The sequence below is a fragment of the Salmo salar genome, chromosome 17, assembly GCF_965601325.2.
Source record: "Salmo salar chromosome 17, fSalSal1, whole genome shotgun sequence".
Lineage (NCBI taxonomy): Eukaryota > Metazoa > Chordata > Actinopteri > Salmoniformes > Salmonidae > Salmo > Salmo salar.
This window is the reverse complement of record NC_138307.1, coordinates 29647115-29669745: the sequence shown is the minus strand read 5'-3', so window position 1 is coordinate 29669745 and position 22631 is coordinate 29647115. Positions and strand designations below refer to the sequence as shown.

General features: G+C 41.1%; 1 protein-coding gene across 1 annotated transcript; it reads right to left on the bottom strand.

The window, feature by feature from the left end:
* Nucleotides 1-4425: 4425 nt before the first annotated feature.
* LOC106592415 (uncharacterized) lies at nt 4426-21530 on the bottom strand. The gene is made up of 4 exons (XM_045698539.2): nt 21451-21530; nt 20259-20497; nt 9706-9954; nt 4426-8842 (listed from the first exon to the last, which is right to left on the bottom strand). The coding sequence occupies exons 2-4, from the start codon at nt 20359-20361 to the stop codon at nt 7842-7844; spliced, it is 1353 nt and encodes a 450-aa protein (XP_045554495.1). The 5' UTR covers nt 20362-20497; nt 21451-21530; the 3' UTR covers nt 4426-7841.
* Between the last annotated feature and the right edge of the window lie 1101 nt (nt 21531-22631).

The window sequence follows — 22631 nt, the reverse complement described above, 5'->3', positions numbered from 1 at the left end:
CTTTGCGTTCTAATTTTTGGCCTTGCTCTTTTGGGCTCCACTTTTGTGTTGATACATTGCTGATTTTTAAATCCGTAATATTCTATTCTCAACATTCTCTAAAAAAATGTTGCGCCCGTTGTCTCTTGATAGCTAGCTCAACTGTTTCTTTAAACGATGACAGAAACAACAACGCTTTAGAGAGTATTTGCACAATGAATCCAAGAATGCATTTCATTATCTTAACGTGGTATTGAAACTATTGAGTAATATGATTTATTTAGCCAATTATGTAGTGACAAAAAACATTTTGTTGGTGAAACCATCAGTGGGATAATTTATCATATAGCCGACATTAAAGAAAGAGCTTCTCCTCAAATCGTGGGCATGATGGACTCGCGTCAACAATTAATAATTGGCCATGGTAGGGCGGAATTCAAATTACGTTGGGGGCCCGTGGCTCCGTAGATCCGGGCCCGTCACCGGGCTCATGTACACCGCGGGCCCTGGTGCAACCACACCGGCTGAAGCTACACCACTGGGTGGTATACAGAAGATTTGGTAAAATACCAAGTCCATATTAAGGCAAGAACAGCTCAAATAAACCATTTGAATTTTAGTTAGTCCAACATAATGCTTGAGCTTTGCTTTCAGCACCATGGAGTGAATCCTTACCACTGCTACACTTGGCTATCAGCCACCGGAGCCTCGTCTGGCAGTTCATTCGGACTCATTTCCTGCCTTTTTAAAAAGCATAGCTGATATGGCTGACTTGCTTAAACAAATATGGTTTCTACTGACTCCTTGTGGATTTGTTTAAGTCGATAAGAACCGCCTAGTTAAATCAAGGTTAAATAACAATAAAATATGTACAGTGGGGGAAAAAAGTATTTGATCCCCTGCTGATTTTGTACGTTTGCCCACTTACAAAGAAATGATCAGTCTATAATTTTAATAGTAGGTTTATTTGAACAGTGAGAGACAGAATAACAACAACAAAAAATCCAGAAAAACACATGTCAAAAATGTTATAAAATGATTTGCATTTTAATGAGGGAAATAAGTATTTGACCCCTCTGCAAAACATGACTTAGTACTTGGTGGCAAAACCCTTGTTGGCAATTACAGAGGTCAGACGTTTCTTGTAGTTGGCCACCAGGTTTGCACACATCTCAGGAGGGATTTTGTCCCACTCCTCTTTGCAGATCTTCTCCAAGTCATTAAGGTTTCGAGGCTGACATTAGGCAACTCGAACCTTCAGCTCCCTCCACAGATTTTCTATGGGATTAAGGTCTGGAGACTGGCTAGGCAGCTCCAGGACCTTAATGTGCTTCTTCTTGAGCCACTCCTTTGTTGCCTTGGCCGTGTGTTTTGGGTCATTGTCATGCTGGAATACCCATCCACAACCCATTTTCAATGCCCTGGCTGAGGGAAGGAGGTTCTCACCCAAAATTTGACGGTACATGGCCCCGTCCATCGTCCCTTTGAAGCGGTAAAGTTGTCCTGTCCCCTTAGCAGAAAAACACCCCCAAAGCATAATGTTTCCACCTCCATGTTTGACGGTGGAGATGGTGTTCTTGGTCATAGGCAGCTTTCCTCCTCCTCCAAACACAGCGAGTTGAGTTGATGTCAAAGAGCTCCATTTTGGTCTCATCTGACCACAACACTTTCACCAGTTGTCCTCTGAGTCATTCAGATGTTCATTGACAGACTTCAGACGGGTCTGTGTATGTATTCTTGAGCAGGGGGATCTTGCGGGCGCTGCAGGATTTCAGTCCTTCACGGCATAGTGTGTTACCAATTGTTTTCTTGGTGACTATGGTCCCAGCTGCCTTGAGATCATTGACAAGATTCTCCTGTGTAGTTCTGGGCTGATTCCTCACCGTTCTCATGATCATTGCAACTCCAAGAGGTGAGATCTTGCATGGAGCCCCAGGCCAGGGAGATTGACAGTTCTTTTGTGTTTCTTCCATTTGCGAATAATCGCACCAAATGTTGTCACCTTCTCACCAAGCTGCTTGGCGATGGTCTTGTAGCCCATTCCAGCCTTGTACAGGTCTACAATCTTGTCCCTGAAATCCTTGGAGAGCTCTTTGGTCTTGGCCATGGTGGAGTTTGGAATCTGATTGATTGATTGCTTCTGTGGACAGGTGTCTTTTATACAGGTAACAAGCTGAGATTAGGAGCACTCCCTTTAAGAGTGTGCTCCTAATCTCAGCTCGTTACCTGTATAAAAGACACCTGGGAGCCAGAAATCTTTCTGATTGAGAGGGGGTCAAATACTTACTTCCCTCATTAAAATGCTAATCAATTTATAACATTTTTGACATGCGTTTTTCTGGATATTTTTTGTTGTTATTCTGTCTCTCACTGTTCAAATAAACCTACCATTACAATTATAGACTGATCATTTCTTTGTCAGTGGGCAAACGTACAAAATCAGCAGGGGATCAAATACTTTTTCCCCTCACTGTAAATAGCCCACCCAGCTACCTCATCCCCCATACTGTTATACATTTTATTTCTTTTGCTCCTTTGCACCCCAGTATCTCTACTTGCACACTCATCTTCTGCACACTCCAGTGTTTAATTGCTATATTGTAATTATTTCTCCACTATGGCTTATTTATTGCCTTACCTCCCTTATCCTACCTGATTTGCACACACTTTATATATACTTTTTCTATTGTATTATTGACTGCATATTTGTTTATTCCATGTGTAACTGTGTTATTGTTTGTGTCGCATTGCTTTGCTGTATCTTGGCCAGGTCGCAGTTGTAAATGAGAACTTGTTCTCAACTAGTCTACCTGGTTAAATATTTTTTTTAAATAATATAGACATGGGTGATTTTACCACTGTAATCAGATCAACATTATTATGTTATGGTCATTGAATTGATTAGCCCACTAACCACATGTTAAATGTGTAGTGTAGCCTACACTGTGTAGGACTATGAATTGGGCAGCTACAGACTATTTGTTAACAGGTTAATTATGTTCTGGCCCGCCGACCAGCTACAAGTGTCACGCCCTGATCTGTTTCACCTGTCCTTGTGCTTGTCTCCACCCCCCTCCAGGTGTTGCCCATCTTCCCCACTTATCCCCTGGGTATTTATACCTGTGTTTTCTGTCTGTCTGTGACAGTGTGTCTTGCTTGTTCAAGCCTACCAGCGGTTTGTGTCTCAGCGCCTGCTTTTTCCAGTCTCTCTTTTCTCGCCCTCCTGGTTTTGACCCCTGCCCGTCCTGACTCCGAGCCCGCCTGCCTGCTGTACTGTACCTTATACTGACCTCTGCCTGACCTGACCCTGCCTACCGTCCTGTACCTTGGCCCCACTACTCTGGATTATCGACCCAAGCCTACCTTGACCTGTCGTTTGCCTGCCACTGTTATAATAAACATTGTTACTTCTACACAGTCTGCACTTGGGTCTGACCTGAAACCTGATAACAAGTTAGGTAACAAATTGACTGGAGGCCAAACCTAGTTGCCAACCCCCATTGTAAATTCAATCTCCCCCTTCATCATTAAAAAGATAATTAAAACGTGTGGATATAGTGCTAAACTTGAAGGACTCATTGTCTCTGTGAATTTAAATTATGTTGTTCCCCACCAGTGACCTCAGAAGAGGAAACAACGATACAATGTAGTCCAACAACATCGCTCTCAAACAGCACAGATGTGAGATGTGTTTCACTGTAGAAGCACTTTAAGGGCATATCAGATGGTCTGCTCTGACCATAACAGTCACACAAAACATAGGGTTGGTTGGTAAAAGATTGAAATGGGTAAATAATGTACCTGTGAAAAGCTCCCCAATACCATCTGATGTATATATTTAATGTATTACATGAATGGTGAGCACAGCCCTTCCAACAATACATTTAAATAACATTTTACTGTGATTGTTTCCACCCTGCTGCATGTATTCAATGTATTCCATTTCAAATGTGTCTCCCAGTGCAGCTTTACTTCCAGGCTATTATGACACATCTGGCAGTTTCTTCTATGTTCCTAGTTCTAGTACAATAGAAAACATATGTTTTTTTGGTCACTACCATTCCACAAAAATACCATGCTATATATTTTTCATTGTACTACAATCGTACATTTTTGTGAGAGCTGTGCTTCACATCGGAGTGCTGCTGCAGGCTCTTTGCGTCTCTTAACCATGTCGGGTGGGCCGGGCACAAAGCTCAAGGCGGCTCTCCACTTCCCTCCAGTAGTTATTTAGCCTGATAACACATCACTCCTGACAGACACAAGCCAAAACTCTTGTATAAATGTAGCAGCCTATACACCTAATCATTAGTGATCTGACATGCTGTATTGCATGGAAACTGTAGGCTACTAACAACAGCAGCTACATGGCCATAGCTTAGCTATGGCCCTGTCCGTCTGACCAGGGTAAACAAAGTGGTAATGTTGTGTATTGTATATACAGTATTTCACTTCAAACAGTTTATTTCATTGAATTATACACAAGAGAAGTGGCTGCCCAGCATAAATTCATGTACAAACATTTTTCATTACATTCTTGTCATTTAGCAGATGCTCTTATCCAGAGAGACTTACAGGACAAAAAAGGGTTAATTGCCTTGCTCAAGGGCACAATGACAGATTGGTCCTGAGCCGATTAGATGAACAGCAACCTTTCAGTTACTGGCCCAACACTCTTAACCGCTAGGCTACCTGCCGCCAGATCAATTAACTTCAATACAGTTATTCAAATACATTCATCATCAATGACTAAAATAATGAATCTAGTATTAAAATACAATTTAATAAACACAAGTAGTCGATTCATAGCCTGTTTATCATTAAACAAAAGTTGTTTAGTAATATAAAATAATCCACCCAAACTAATGCTAAAAAGTGATCATCACACCATCTTTATCTGATATACACTGTGTACAAAACATTAGAAACACCTTCCTAATATTGAGTTGCACCCCCTTTGTCCTCAGACCAGCCTCAAATCGTCAGGACTGTCCAAGGTGTTGTGTGCATTTCACAGGGATGCTGGTCCATGTTGACTCCAATGCTTCCCACAATTGTGTCAAGTTGCCTGGGAGTGGATCTACTCCGAATAGCTCGTTCCTTCTCCTCCCACAGATGCACAATTACAGTGAATTCAGTAAGCTGAATTCACTGTAATGTTCTTGGAACCATTCCTGGACAAGCATTGTGGCATAAGGCATAATCCTGCTGAAAAAAAATCATTTTGCAGATGGATACAGTGCTGCCATGAATGGATGCACCTGATTGGCAATGATGTTTAGATATCCTGTGGCATTCAAACATTGGTCCCCTTGATAAAAGTTGAGCAATGTGTGCCCTGAAAACACACCCCACCCATTACACCACCAGCCTGCAATGCTGACGCATGGATGCATGCAGTGGTGTAAAGTACTTATGTAAAAATTAAGTCGTTTTTTGGGGTATCTGTACTTTACTATTTATATTTGACAACTTTTACTTTTATTTCCCAAAAATTCCTAAAGAAAATAATGTACTTTTTACTCCATACATTTTCCCTGATACCCAAAAGTACTCATTACATTTTTTAAATAATTAGCAGGATAGAAAATGGTCCAATTCACACACTTATCAAGATAACATCCCTGGTCCTCCCTACTGCCTCTGATCTGGCGGACTCACTAAACACAAATGCTTCATTTGTAAACGGTGTTAGAGTGTGCCCCCGGCTATCCGTAATATAAAAAACAACGACACAATTGTACCGTCTGGTTCACTTAAAAACCTCTTCTTATGGCTGAAATCCCGTTAACAGGATCGATTTGACAACATCCGGTGAAATGGCAGAGCGCCAAATTCCAAAAAAATTACAAGTATTTAACTTTCATACATTCACAAGTGCAATACACCAACTTAAAGCTGAACTTCTCGTTATTCTATCCACCGTGTCAGATTTCAACAAGGCTGAAATTACTGTGAAAGCAAACCATGCTATAATCTGAGGACTGCACCCCATCAAACAAATACAGACAATCATATTTCATCCCGCCAGGCGCAACACAAAACTCAGAAATAACATATAATTCATGCCTTACCTTTGACGAGCTTCTTCTGTGGCACTCCAATATGTCCTATAAAACATCCCAAATGGTCCTTTTGTTTGATTAATTCCGTTGTAAAATGTCCATTTATTTGGCACGTTTGATACAGAAAAACACCCATTCCAACTCGCGCAACATGACTACAAAATATCTCGTAAGTTACCTGTAATCTTTTTCCAAGCACCTCAAACAACTTTCCTAATACAACTTTAGGTATTTTTTAACGTAAATAATCAATAAAATTAAAGACGGGATAAACTGCGTTTAATACCGGAGGAAAACAAAGTGGAGTGTGCTTTTCAGGTCGCGTGCCTCTATCAAAAAGTACACTTCCCTCTACCCTCATTCTGAACAGGGCTACTTCTTCATTACACAAAGGAAAAAACAGTCTAAAGACTGTTGACATCCAGTGGAAGCGATAGGAACTGCAAGCAACTGCCTTAGAATTCTAGATTCACAATGAAAACCCATTGAAGAGAGAATGACCTAAAAAAAAAAAAAAATCCTGGATGGTTTGTCCTCGGGATTTCGCCTGCCAAATAAGTTATGTTATACTCACAGACATCATTCATACAGTTTTAGAAACTTCAGAGTGTTTTCTATCCAAATCTACTAATAATATGCATATCTTCGCTTCTGGGCCAGAGTAGCAGGCAGTTTACTCTGGGCACGTCAGTCATCCAAGCTACTCAATACTGCCACCCATCCATAAGAAGTTAAGGATCGTACCCTTTTTTTTACATTTTTACCTAAAATGTAACTGCCTGTAGCTCAGCACCTGAAGCAAAGACATGCATCTTTTTGATACCTTTTGAAAGGAACCAATTTGAAGTTTGTGGAAATGTGAAATTAATGTATGAGAATAACACATATCTGGTAAAAGATCATACAAACAAAAAAACCTTTTTCATCTTTGAAATGGAAGAGAAAGACCATACTTTCAGATAGGAGTCTAGGTGTAATTTAGATTTTGGCCACCAGATGGCAGCGATGTGTGCACAGTTTGACTGATGCAGTGAAGAATTACATTACTGCACTGTATCAAGTCTGCCAGGAGTTTGCCCAAATGTGCCGAATTGGTCCTTTAAGTACATAACTATAGAGAACATATAAAAATGCTATGGTAATAAAAAAAGTAAGTTTACACACTCCCAGGAATGTCATACATGATGGGCCATTAGCTTATACACTAACTTTCGGGCGGGGTGGTTGTGGAGCCAGAGACAGCAGGGGTTCAAAATGTAGAAACCAGTTCCTACATTTGAACATTGATTTTATTAAACGAAACTATGCTACATTTTATCTGTGGGACCCCCAGGATGACAAATCAGAGCAAGATTACTGAATGTAAGTACATTATTAACCTTCAGAGGTGATACGTGATACGTTTTTTTATTGTCGTGCACTCTCCTCAAACAATAGCATGGCATTTTTTCACTGTAACAGCTACTGTTAAATTGGACACTGCAGTTAGATTAACAAGAATTTAAGCTTTCTGCCCATATAAGACATGTCTATGTCCCGGAAAGTTAGCTGTTGTATTCAACGTCATTCAAGTCACATTAGCGCACGTTAGCAACAACTGTCCTGGTTTAGGGACACCCATCACGTAGAGGTTAATGGTAGTTCTCCCTCTATTCAGCTCCTAGTAATGGTAATTCTCTATTCAAATTATTCATACTTTTACTTTGATACATAAGTATATTTACAACCAAATAATTTCAGCCTTTTACACAAGTAGTATTTTACTTGGTGACTTTCACTTGAGTTACTCTTGCCACATTACGAGTGGTAAGGCTTCTCTCCTTTATGTTTACCTTGGTGTCTTTTTAACTGGCCCATTTGCGAGAAACTCTTTCCACAGTCAGAGCAGGAGTAAGGCTTCAGTCCTGTATGTATACGTTCATGTCTTTTTAAGTTGCCCAGTAGAGAGAAACTCTTTCCACAGTCAGCGCAGGAGTAAGGCTTCTCTCCTGTGTGTGTTCTCTGATGAACTTTTAGATCAGTTGATGTAATGAAGCATTTCACACATTCAGAGCAGGCATAAGTATTCACTCCTGTATGTATATGTTCATGTCTTTTTAAGTGTCCCAGTTGAGAGAAACTCTTCCCACAGTCAGAGCAGGAGTACGGCTTCTCACCTGTGTGTGTTCTCTGATGAACTTTTAGCTGAGCTGATGTGAAGCATTTCACACAGTCAGAGCAGGAGTAAGGCTTCACTACTGTATGTATAAGTTCATGTTTTTTTAAGTGGCCCAGTCGAGAGAAACTCTTTCCACAGTCAGGGCAGGAGTAAGGCTTCACTCCTGTATGTATAAGTTCATGTTTTTTTAAGAGGTCCAGTCGAGAAAAACTCTTCCCACAGTCAGAGCAGAAGCAAGGCTTCTCTCCTGTATGAATATGTTCATGTCTTTTTAAGTGGCCCAGTCGAGAGAAACTCACCCCACAATCAGAGCAGGAGTAAGGCTTTTCTCCCGTGTGTGTTCTCTGGTGAACTTTTTGCTCAGTTGATGATGTGAAGCATTTTCCGCAGTCAGAGCAGGGGTAAGTCCTCTCTCCTGTGTGCACTCTCTGATGAACTGTCAGAGCCCTTAATGTTGTGAAACTCTTCCCACAGTCAGTGCAGGAATAAAGATTTTCTCCTGTGTGTATTTTTAGGTGTATTTTTAGCTTTGATAGAAATGGGAAAATCTCCTCGCAATGTGGGCAGTGGTGAGACCTCTTAGCTCTGGGATCTTCCTGCTGTTGCTCTCTGGATGTAGAGAATGTCTCAACATGGTCTCCTGTGTGAACAGCATCAGAAGAACCAGTCAATTGGTGTGATATACATGTCATTGAAATGTATATTATGAAGCCCTTTTTACATCAGCAGTTGTCACAAAGTGCTTTACAGAAACCCAGCCTAAAATCCACAAAGAGCAAGCAATGCAGAAGCACAGTGGCCAGGAAAAACTCCCTAGAAAGCAGGATCCTTGGAAGAAAGGTAGAGAGTTACAAGGCTCAAAGAAGTGGCCAGTCCTCTTCTGGCTATACCGGGTCACATATGTATTCATATCAGTAGACTGTACAACACAAAAGGGGAATTAAACTATTCTAAAAGTGGGTAAGAGATTAAAGCTAAAAAGGGGCGTGTCATCCTCCACTCACTATCACAAGGGTTAGAAACTACACAGACTCATTTCATATCATCCTCCTCTCACTATCACAAGGGTTAGTCACTACACAGACTCATTTCATATCATCCTCCTCTCACTATCACAAGGGTTAGTCACTACACAGACTCATTTCATATCATCCTCCACTCACTATCACAAGAGTTAGTAACTACACAGACTCATTTCATATCATCCTCCACTCACTATCACAAGGGTTAGTCACTACACAGACTCATTTCATAAAACTTTAAAACACTGGCCGTTTGTCAACTTCACTTCTTTAGTCTACTCTCTGAGCACTCCAGATAACCCAGTGAATAAAACAAAATGCTGACAATACTGGTGTCAAACCATGCAAGTGTCAGTAGCATGAAATAACATCTACCTTCTCATTGAAACAGTTCATCATGAAACAGTTCTACTGCAACTTTTCATACACAGTGGGGAGTTGGAATGAACAACAAACTTAGTTAGATAGAACCTGCTCTTACCATGAGAAACAGATGTCCCAATCTTCTCCTCCTCTTCTTCATCTTTAATGTTGACATTCAGCTCCAGTGTTTGACTGCAGTCTTCCAGCTTCACTGATGCCATCTCTGGATCCTGCAGTGTAAACTGGGCTCCACTGTCACAATCAGGACCCAGTGACTGTAGGTTTGGACTCAGTGTGGAAGGAGAGAGGCAGGCTGGGATTGTCCTCACTGTTGATGTTACCGGCCTCAGACATAATTCTAGTCGTCCTGTAGTAACAATGACAAACATACAAAAAGTTATTGTCTTGACAGTTCTGGAACTTTCTTTATTCTCTAAAAATACATTTCTTCTTGTTCAATTATCTAATTCAGTACTAGACTTGGACTGAAATAGGTACCGGTACTGTTTATATTTAGGTGCAGGAGCTCCACAATACTGTTGAGCTAATATTCTATAAGAGGAACATGAGCTCAAACAGTAGATATTTGAGGTGCAGGTACTCAGCTCCGGTGAGCTCCTGTCCAAGTCAAGCACTGATCTCATTTCAATAGATCTGGTAGCTAAGCATTGACAACAAAACATTAATTCATTAAAAAGTACACGCTTTAAAATTAGTCTACACAACATAAGTGAACTTGATCTATAGTAGATTTCCCAAATTCACATAAATGCAGAAATGACAAACACTGCAACCTTGTACTTAATGTATGTTTTAGGCAGCACTATGTACTATTTTCCTGAATAACCTTGTCTTCACTGTATTATTTCAATCAAAACCAATAGTATTTCCTGTTCACACCATAGTAACATTTATAGATAAATATAGAAACAACTGAATGTCTCTGAATATTAGTACTGATAAAGTGATAATCATTACATTTAGCTCTGCACCTGCACTGAAGTTTCACTGGATTTATAAATGTGAAGCATCCGCTTAGCGTTTCCACTCACTGCCAAATCTACCAAATCTGGTAGTGAGAGGAAGCCCGCTGGCCGGCAGTGGGAGAAGATGGAACGAGATGGATTTTGGCCGACATTCTGCAAATGTTCTAATCTATGAAACATCTGATCTTAATACAGTTTTCTGTTCCCAAAACTAAAATCTGCTACGAACAGAGTGGACGAAGTTTTGTAGACTTTACCCTTTGCAAATTTTTAAAACGTTTTTCATAGGGATGTTTAGAGGGAACGCAAAGGTGAATTGAGTTATTGCACACGAGCGGTTCACAGAGGAGGAGTTCCCTAACAGAAATATGAGAAGGGCGGGGCTTAATTTCAGCTGGATTTTCCGGCACCGCTCAGTTTTGTAGTCTTTCGTTCCGGAACCCATTTGACAGGATCAGGTAGCCTACCTTCTGGCATGAAAAATGATTTCCACTGTTTGCAATGTAAAAATCCTAATAAAAGCAATCAGAGTAATTATATTTGGATTCCTCTGTAATTGTCATGCCTCCTAAAAAACGTAATGTGAAAACGTGCCTGATATTCTAATAATTTATTCATGTTGGGCCGTCCCAGGTTTATGGTTTGTGCAACATTGTAGCCTATTTAGACCAAGGCGTGGCCATTGCTGTGGTGAGAGAAGCACGCCTGTATCTCTCACAGAACTAAAATGAGATTCACTTTCTATGATCTCTCTCCCTCTCTGTGCTGTTATAGACATGAGCCAGCAACTCATCTCTCCAGCATTGCACTTCTTCATTTATTTCCTAATAGAATAATAGCTGTGGGAAGTGTGTTGAGGTTCTGCAGCACTCTGCAGTCTGTTCAGAAAGAAATGAAATAATTCCCAAAACTACACCAGGAGTATTTAGCTACAGAGGATCAATAGCTAATTTAAATAAAATAGCCTAGCTGTGGATTGTGTGTAGTCAAATCACAAGGCATGTCTACAGTCAGGAACGTGTGGCAAATCTGTCAGTGAACAGCATGCAGCCAAAACAAGCCTTTAGCAATATTTCTAATACAGTCACTGGAAAACACAGGTTGTAAAGCAAATAGATCCTGCTGAAAATAAAATACTAATCTGTCTGTATGTTAAGAAGTTATCAACTTCCATCTAGGCCTATTGAGCAAACAGCATTGTTTTACAAAGTAAAGCAAGAGAGAGATGAGCTTTTGGCCGGTGAGTGAGCTGCACATCATTGGGTGAGTCAGTGAAACTGGAAAGCTTGTTTAGGACTATAACCTCCTCCTCATATTGTACAATGTGTTTCTCCTCACACCTGGCCTAGGCTATTGATGGATTAGAGACAAGGTCGTTTTTATTGACGAAAAAGATTCTTCAAAAGTCTCCAGTCATCTAAAATGATTTATAAATGGATTTCATGCAATTCTACAAGACCACATTTTTCCTGGAGTCTAGGCTACAAAAAATGAACTCCATGTGTCTAACTTCTGTAAGCGGCTCAACACCACTGCTTCCGAGTGGTGCAGCGGTCTAAGGCACTGCATCTCAGTGCAAGAGGTAGAAAGCCCCTGGTTCGAATCCAGTCTGTATCACATCTGGCCGTGATTGGCAGTCCCATAGGGCGGCACACAATTGACCCAGCATCGTCCGAGTTTGGTACGGGTAGGCCGTCATTAGAAATAAGAATTTGTTCTTAACTGACTTGCCTAGTTAAATAAAATAAAACAATTATATTATGCCAGTACGCAAAAGCCATGATAATGCATGCAATATTATAAAGGTATTTTATTTAATATGTTCTGGTACCTCAGAACCCCCCAGGTCACCCCCCTCTTGGGCTCACTTTTGGTTCCAGCACCTCCCAATGTACACAGTAAGCACTGGAGAAGTGGGTAGCTGCTGCTGCCTCCTCCAGGACACATCTTCTTTACATAGAGTTCATCAGGCTGTTGATTGTGACATCTGGAATGTTATCCCACTCTTCAAAGGCTGTGTGAAATTCCTGGATATAGGAGGGAACTGGAACAAGCTGTCGTACACGTTGATCCAGAACATCCCAAACATGCTCAAAAACTGGGACATGTTCAACATTTTCAATTGTGTACCGAGTCATGCGACATGGGGCTGAGCATTGTCATGCTGAAACATGAGGTGATGGCGGCAGATGAATGGCAGGACAATGGGCCTCAGGATCGTGTCATGGTATCTCTGTGCATTCAAATTGCCATTGATAAAATGCAGTTGTGTTCGTTGTCTGTAGCTTATGCCTGCCCATACCATAACCTCACCATGGGGCACTCTGTTCACAACGTTGACATCAGGGATCCCCATTAGCTGCTGCCAAGGTACCTACTCAGCTACTCTTGTCCCCAGCACAAGGTGCACCTGTGTAATGATAATCATGCTATTTAATCAGCTTCTTAATATGCCACACGTGTCAGGCGGATGGATAATCTTAGCAAAGGAGAAATGCTCACTAACAGTGTTGTAAACAAATTTGTGCACAACATTTGTGAGATAAGTTTGTGTATCGGTAACATTTCTGGGATCTTTTATTTCACCTCATGAAACATGGGACCAACACTTTACATGTTGTGGTTATTTGTTAAGTGTTTACAGTATTTATTTAAAAAAAATCATACAATCTATCAATAACAAAATGTTATTAAACTAAATCAGCCTGCTTTTCTGTTCTAATCAGGTCCCTACACAGGCTGAAGAAATTCGGCTTGTCACCAAAAACACTCAAACTTTTACAGATGCACAATCGAGAGCATCCTGTATCACCCACCGCCTGTTATGGCAACTGCTCTGCCCACAACCGTGAGGCTCTCCAGAGGGTAGTGAGGTCTGCACAACGCATCACCGGGGGCAAACTACATGCCCTCCAGGACACCTACACCACCCGATGTCACAGGAAGGCCAAAAAGATCATCAAGGACAACAACCACCCGAGCCACTGCCTGTTCACCCCGCTACCATCCAGAAGGCAAGGTCAGTACAGGTGCATCAAAGCTGGGACCGAGAGACTGAAAAACAGCTTCTATCTCAAGGCCATCAGACTGTTAAACAGCCATCACCAACATAGAGGCTGCTGCCAACATACAGACTCAAATCTCAGGCCACTTTAATAATAGAAAAATTGATGTAATAAATGTATCACTAGCCACTTTAAACAATGCCACTTTATATAACGTTTACATAACCTACATTACTCATCTCATATATATATACTGTAGTCTATACCATCTACTGCATCTTGCCATCTTGATGTAATAAATGTATCACTAGCCACTTTAAACAATGCCACTTTATATAATGTTTACATACCCTACATTACCCATCTCATATGTATATACTGTACTCTATACCATCTACTGCATTTTGCCTATGTCGTTCGGCCAACACTCATTCATATATTTTTATGTACATATTCTTATTCATTCCTTAACACTTGTGTGTATAAGGTAGTTGTTGTGAAATTGTTAGGTTGGATTACTTGTTAGATATTACTGCATGGTCGGAGCTAGAAGCACAAGCATTTCTCTACACTCGCATTAACATCTGCTAACCATGTGTATGTGACAAATAACATTTTATTTGAGGCTGAGAAGGATCCTGTAAGAGCGGAACATTATCTGGCGACAGAAGTCCTTGTAGTCTTGGAGGCCCAAAAACTTCTCAGCTGCAGATATGATGTCCAGCTTCTTGGACTCCTTGTGCAGTACAATTAATAACTGTGGCTATAAATACTAAAATATCCACCTTCTTCACAATAAGTGTATCCAGATCACTTGATTGACGTACAACATTTGCAACTGGTTGTGGTGCATCCACCACCATTTCTTCTTCAGAACTGTGGCCTCTTGCTCCTAAAACTCTCTTCACCAACTCCACATAGGAGATTTGCTGTACATTCACCCTAACAGGGCACTCTGGGAATTCAGGAATATGACCCCCTCCACAGTTGCAACATTATACATTCACATACCCTTCAATAAAAACTGTCACTCTGCAAACACTTGACATGTGGCCAAACCTTTTACATCTCACGGGATAACTGACACTTCCTACCTTTACCTTTCTGTCAGAGACTCTGCATCAAAACTCTACATGACAATGTATTCTCTGTTTCCCAACGCTCTACACAGGATCCATGTCTCACCAAACGGCAAGCCTCACAGACACCTGGAATCTACCATTTCAACTGCTCCTCCTTAACACTTAAACCTAATCCCATTATCACTCCTTTCAATGCCGCCCTGTTCCAGAGAGCAAGTCGAGTCACAATTCTTGTCCCCAATCGCGAAATCCGGAGTGCCCGCTCCCTCTGGATATAAGACAAACAATAAATCATTAGGAGTCCACTCCGAGTTACCTTCCCCAATCTTGTTTCTCATGGTGTGAGAGTCCTTTAGGTGCCTTTTGGCAAACTCCAAGCTGGCTGTCATATGCCTTTTACTGAGGAGTGGCTTCCATCTGGCCACTCTACCATATAGGCCTGATTGGTAGAGTGCTGCAGAGATTGTTGTCCTCCTGGAAGGCTCTCCCATTGCCACAGAGGAACTCTGGAGCTCTGTCAGAGTGACCATTGGGTTCATGGTCACCTCCCTGACCAAGGCTCTTGGAGGATTTTCGATCATATCCTTGGACTAAAATGATTGACACTCAAATGCAAGCCTAACACCATGTGCAAAGGGCCTTTGGGTAATGTAGCACATATTCAATGGTTTCTCTTTTCACTGTCAACTGTGTTAATTTTCAGCAAACTTAACATGTGTAAATATTTGTATGAACATAACAAGATTCAACAATTGAGACATAAGCTGAACAAGTTCCACAGACATGTGACTAACAGAAATGGAATGATTAAACCCCTTCCCTGAACAAAGGGGGGGGGGCAAAATCAAGTCAGTATCTAGTATGGCCACCAGCTGCATTAAACTTAGAGACCCCTTAACACTCGGATCCCGTTAACGGGATTGATTTTGACAACAGCCAGTGAAAAATCAAAGCGCCAAATTCAAAACAACAAAAATGTCATAATTCAGATTTCTCACACATACAAGTATTATACACCATTTTAAAGATAAGATTCTCCTTAATCTAACCACATTGTCCGATTTCAAAAAGGCTTTACGGTGAAAGCAAAACATTAGATTATGTTAGGACACCACCTAAACAAGAAAAGCCACACAGCCATTTTCCCAGCAAGGAGAGACGTCACAAAAAACAGAAATACAGCTAAAATTAAGCACTAACCTTTGATGATCTTCATCAGATGGCACTCATAGGACTTCATGTTACACAATACATGTATGTTTTGCTCGATAAAGTTCATATTTATATCCAAAAACCCCATTTTACATTGGTGCGTAATGTTCAGAAATGTTTTCCCTCCAAACCTTCCGGTGAATGAGCACAATGAGCACACATATTACAGAAATACTCATCATAAACTTTGATCAATATACAAGTGTTATGCACAGAATTATTGATGCACTTCTCCTAAATGCAACCGCTTTGTCAGATTTCAAAAAAGGTTCACGGCGAAAGCACAATTTGCAATAATCTGAGTACAGCCTAGAAGACACCAACAACAAGCAAACAGGAACCCGCCATCTTGGAGTCAATAAAACTAAGAAATTACATTATAAATATTCACTTACCTTTGATTATCTTCATCAGAATGCACTCCCAGGAATCCCAGCTCCACAATAAATGTTCGATAAAGTTTATCTTTATGTCCAAATACATCCATTTTGTTCGCGCGTTAGGTTCACTATCCAAATCCACAACGCGCGTGCTTACTTAGTCCAGACGAAAAGTCAAAAAAGTTATACTACAATTTGTAGAAACATGTCAAACGATGTATAGAATCAATCTTTAGGTTGTTTTTAACATATATCTTTAATAAAATTCCAACCGGGCCTATCTGTTCTCTTTAGGAATGAATATGAACTCAGCTCGCTCCCAAGCCTCTGCGCGTGACTGAACCCATGCCTTATAATGGGACACCTACTTCCTTGGGCTGTTATTCCCTTCAAATTCACCATAGAATCCTCAAACAAGGTTCTAAAGACTGTTGCATCTAGTGGAAGCTTTAGGAAGTGCAAAATGAACCCTAAGTCACTGTATACTGTAAAGGCAATCACTTGAAAAAACTACAACCTCAGATTTCCCATTTCCTGGGTGGATTTTTCTCAAGTTCTTGCCTGCCATATGAGTTCTGTTATACTCAACGACATCATTCAAACAGTTTTAGAAACTTCCGAGTGTTTTCGATCCAAATCTACTAATAATTTGCATATCCTACCTCCTGGGCCCGAGTAGCAGGCAGTTTAATTTGGCTGTGAAAATTCTGCCCCCTATCCCTTAAGTACTGCAGTGCATCTCCTCCTCATGGACTGCACCAGATTTGCCAGTTCTTGCTGTGAGATGTTACCCCACTCTTCCACCAAGGCACCTGCAAGTTCCCAGACATTTCTGGGGGGGAAGGCCCTAGCCCTCACCCTCCAATCCAACAGGTCCCAGACTTGCTCGATAGGATTGAGATCCAGGCTCGTCGCGGGGCAGAACACTGACATTCCTATCTTGCAGGAAATCACACACAGGATGAGCAGCAACACCAACATTTCAGGGTCCCTGCTCATCTGCGTGAACGTGCCTTAGGCATGCTGCAAGGAGGCATGAGGACTGCAGATGTGGCCAGGGCAATAAATTGCAATGTCCGTACTGTGAGACGCCTAAGACAGCGCTACAGGGAGAAAGGACGGACAGCTGACCGTCCTCGCAGTGGCAGATCACGTGTAACAACACCTGCACAGGATCGGTAAATCCGAACATCACACCTGCGGGACAGGTACAGGATGGCAACAACAACTGCCCGAGTTACACCAGGAATGCACAATCCCTCCATCAGTGCTCAAACTGTCTGCAATAGGCTGAGAGAGGCTGGACTGAGGGCTTGTAGGCCTGTTGTAAGGCAGGTCCTCACCAGACATCACCAGCAACAACTTCACCTATGGGCACAAACCCACCACCGCTGGACCAGACAAGACGGGCAAAAAATGCTCTTCACTGACAAGTCGTGGTTTTGTCTCACCAGGGGTGATGGTCGGATTCGCGTTTATCGCCGAAGGAATGAGCGTTACACCGAGGCCTGACTCTGGAGCGGGATCGATTTGGAGGTGGAGAGTCCGTCATGGTCTGGGGCGGTGTGTCACAGCATCATCGCATTCTTATCGGCACACTCAACAGCCTTGGTTTCTCAAACGACTGCCTCGCCTGGTTCACCAACAACTTCTCAGATAGAGTTCAGTGTGTCAAATCAGAGGGCCTGTTGTCCGGACCTCTGGCAGTCTATGGGGGTACCACAGGGTTCAATTTTCGGGCAAACTCATTTCTCTGTATATATATCAATGATGTAGCTCTTGCTGCTGGTGATTCTCTGATCCACCTCTACGCAGACGACACCATTCTGTATACGTCTGGCCCTTCTTTGGACACTTAACTTCTCTAGGGCCAGTGTGACGATTTCGTCCCACCTACGTAACAGCCAGTGGAATCCCGTGGCGCGTTATTCAAATACCTTAGAAATGCTATTACTTCAATTTCTCAAACATATGACTATTTTACACCATTTTAAAGACAAGACTCTCGTTAATCTAACCACACTGTCCGATTTCAAAAAGGCTTTACAACGAAAGCAAAACATTAGATTATGTCAGCAGAGTACCCAGCCAGAAATAATCAGACACCCATTTTTCAAGCTAGCATATAATGTCACATAAACCCAAACCACAGCTAAATGCAGCACTAACCTTTGATGATCTTCATCAGATGACAATCTTAGGACATTATGTTATACAATACATGCATGTTTTGTTCAATTAAGTTCATATTTATATCAAAAACCAGCTTTTTACATTAGCATGTGACGTTCAGAACTAGCATACCCCCGCAAACTTCAGGTGAATTTACTAAATTACTCACGATAAACGTTCACAAAAAACATAACAATTATTTTAAGAATTATAGATACAGAACTCCTCTATGCACTCGCTATGTCCGATTTTAAAATAGCTTTTCGGTGAAAGCACATTTTGCAATATTCTAAGTAGATAGCCCGGCATCACAGGGCTAGCTATTTAGACACCTACCAAGTTTAGCCCTCACCAAAGTCAGATTTACTGTAAGAAAAATGTTATTACCTTTGCTGTTCTTTGTCAGAATGCACTCCCAGGACTTCTACTTCAATAACAAATGTTGGTTTGGTTCAAAATAATCCATAGTTATATCCAAATAGCGGCGTTTTGTTAGTGCGTTCAAGACACTATCCGAAAGGGTAAAGAAGGGTGACGCGCCCGACGCGTTTCGTGACAAAAAAATTCTAAATATTCCATTACCGTACTGCGAAGCATGTCAACCGCTGTTTAAAATCAATTTTTATGCCATTTTTCTCGTAATAAAGCGATAATATTCCGACCGGGAATCTGTGTTTTAGTACAAAGAGAGAGAAAATAAAAACATGGGGTCGCCTCGTGCACGCGCCTCAGTCTCATTGTCCTCTGATAGACCACTTACCAAAGGCGCTAATGTTTTTCAGCCTGGGGATGGAATTACATCATTCAGCTTTTTCCCGGGTTCTGAGAGCCTATGGGAGCCGTAGGAAGTGTCACGTTACAGCAAAGATCCTCAGTTTTCAATAAAGAGAGTCAAGAAGAACAAGAACTTGTCAGACAGGCCACTTCCTGTACAGAATCTTCTCAGGTTTTTGCCTGCCATATGAGTTCTGTTATACTCACAGACACCATTCAAACAGTTTTAGAAACTTTAGGGTGTTTTCTATCCAAAGCCAATAATTATATGCATATTCTAGTTTCTGGGCAGTAGTAATAACCAGATTAAATCGGGTACGTTTTTTATCCGGCCGTGTAAATACTGCCCCCTAGCCCTAACAGGTTAACAAACCTCCAGATGAGCTTCAATGCCATACAACACTCCTTCCGTGGCCTCCAACTGCTCTTAAATGCTAGTAAAACTAAATGCATGCTCTTCAACCGATCGCTGCCCGCACACGCCCGCCCGCCTAGCATCACTACTCTGGACGTTCTGACTTAGAATATGTGGACAACTACAATTACCTAGGTGTCTGGTTAGACTGTAAACTCTCCTTCCAGACTCACATTAAGCATCTCCAATCCAAAATGAAATCTAGAATCGGCTTCCTATTTCGCAACAAAGCATCCTTCACTCATGCTGCCAAACATACCCTTGTAAAACTGACTATCCTACTGATCCTTGACTTCTATCACACCAGTGTTAATGCTAAATTGTAATTACTTCGCCACTATGGCCTATTTATTGCCTTACCTCCCTAATCTTACTACATTTGCACAGACTGCATATAGATTTTTCTATTGTGTTATTGACTACGTTTGTTTATCCTATGTGTAACTCTGTGTTGTTGTTTTTGGTGCACTGCTTTGCTTTATCCTGGCCAGGTCGCAGTTGGAAATGAGAACTTGTTCTCAACTGGCCTACCTGGTTAAATAAAGGTGAAATAAAATAAATAAAAACAGTCCTACAGCAACTTTTCATGCACAGTGGGAAGTTGGAATGAAAACACAAACTTAGTTAGATAGAACATGCTCTTACCATGAGAAACAGATTCCCCAATCTTCTCCTCCTCCTCTTCATCTTTAATGTTGACATTCAGCTCCAGTGTTTGACTGCAGTCTTCCAGCTTCACTGATGCCATCTCTGGATCCTGCAGTACAAACTGGGTCCCACTGTCACAATCAGGACCTAGTGACTGTAGGTTTGGACTCAATGTGGAAGGAGAGAGGCAGGCTGGGTTTGTCCTCACTGTTGATGTTACCGGCCTCACACTTAATCTGAGTCAGCCAGTAGCAATAAAGAGAAACGGACTCAAAAGTTAGTGCCAGAACTGTCAAGAATTTCTTTACTCTCTAAAAATATGTTTATATACTGGTGCATGAGCTCCACAATACTGTTGAGCTAATATTCTATAAGAGGAACATGAGCTCAAACAGTAGACATTTGAGGTGCAGGTACTCAGCTCCGGTGAGCTCCTGTCCAAGTCAAGCATTGATCTCATTTCAATAGATCTGGTAGCTAAGCATTGACAACAAAACATTAATTCATTCACATGAGACAAAGTATACACTTTAAATTAGGCTACACAACTCTAAATGCACTTAATCTATAGTAGATTTCCTGAATTCACAAAATGCCTCAAAAAACAGTTAGTACAAGGTTGCAGTATGTTTTAGGCAGCACTATGTACTATTTTCCTGAATAACCTTGTCTTCACTGTATTATTCCAATTAAAAACCAATAGTATTTCCGTTCACACCATATTAACATGTATAGATAGACAGAAACAACAGAATGTCTTTGAATATTAGTACAAATGTAGAAAACTGATAATCATTACATTTTGCTTCAAAACAGTAGTGCAGCCGTAAAATTGTCTCTCTGCTGCACCCTCACTGCCTGCACTGAAGTACGTTGATGCAGACCGAGGGGGAACCGCCATTTTACCATCTCGTGAATTTTACACAAAACCAAAAACGACATGTAAAACGAACCCAGAAATCTTAAATAAATTGATTATTAATTAAATTACCTTGACGAAATGATATACATCCACTCAGACTAATACAAAGTCTCTACGTGACTTGTAAAAAAGTGATCACGTTCACTCATGCTGTCTGAAACAAAAATAGCACATAAAACCTTTATCAAACGTGATAATACCTTGACGTATGTGTTACCTAGCATGTTATGACATGTTCTTTCGATATTATAACGTGCTATTACATACCAGTAGTAATACATTTGAAATGGACACAGAAGTTGTTGTCTCGACTCCACAATTATGGCATATCCTTTATTCTGAAGAATGATGCGCGCCTGCGCGGAACTGCCTTCTCCTCACTACCAGTTTCTAAACCCAGAGACGTAACAACGCGAGACTTCAGAGAACGCCTGTGAAGCAGACCAAGACGGGGTTTGAGAAGTCAATGAGAGAAGTGAACAATTCTGATACTTTTGCGGTGGCTAATGGGGATCCTAATAAATACCAAAAAGATTCCGTCGGCACACACTTGAAACATGGACATTATTTATCAATGTCATAACTGCAGTGGTTTATTCACAATAGCTCTCACTGCGTATCGTACATATCGCAGATTCACATGAGTAGCCAGACCCTCTTCACTCTTCCAACGAAACTCCAGATATAACATTTTATCGGTGCCCTGCTCCGAAAAACAATGCTCTCTCCTTCTGCTCTTCTGAGACGCATGAAATCAAATCAAAACCACTACTGGTCACTCTGACTGACTCAACCTTTGCTCATGCCTCCTTTACCATCTTCCTGACCTCAAATTATCTCCCAAAAATAGATAATTGTTGATGAATCGCGCTCCAAAAGAAACCGATGCTCTTTACAACTTTTGGTCTGTTTGCGTCTGTTTGTCTCCGTCTTCCATTCATTCTTACCAACTTTACTCAACTGGGAGCCATAAGACTCGAACAGCACTTCCACTTCGCTATATGTCCTACCTAAAACCAGACACACCCCGCTACGGACTAACTCCTGCATGTAGAATCCTGCATTGAATAAAGCCAACAACTACAGGTTAAAGGGGAATTTCACGCTGGTTTTGCCATGGCATCAGTGGCGACGTTCATCATAGACTTTATTTCGCCCAAAATTGTCCGCCTGTTTTGATCCAAATATAGCCGAAGGTCAGCCTGATCAGCTTGTACTCATTGAAATGCATGATACACGAATACAATATTGCATATAGTATAAGTTTGATTATTTTTCTGATATACACAACATAATGAAATATATTGATTTAAAATAAAATAAAAAACGAATAGCTTGTTAGATGTTCTGATATAGACAGAATGACAAATTACCTGTAATTTCAAATCATTCGTTTACAATATCACAACGGAATTTATTACAATGTATAACCGTCATGCCTCAAAACT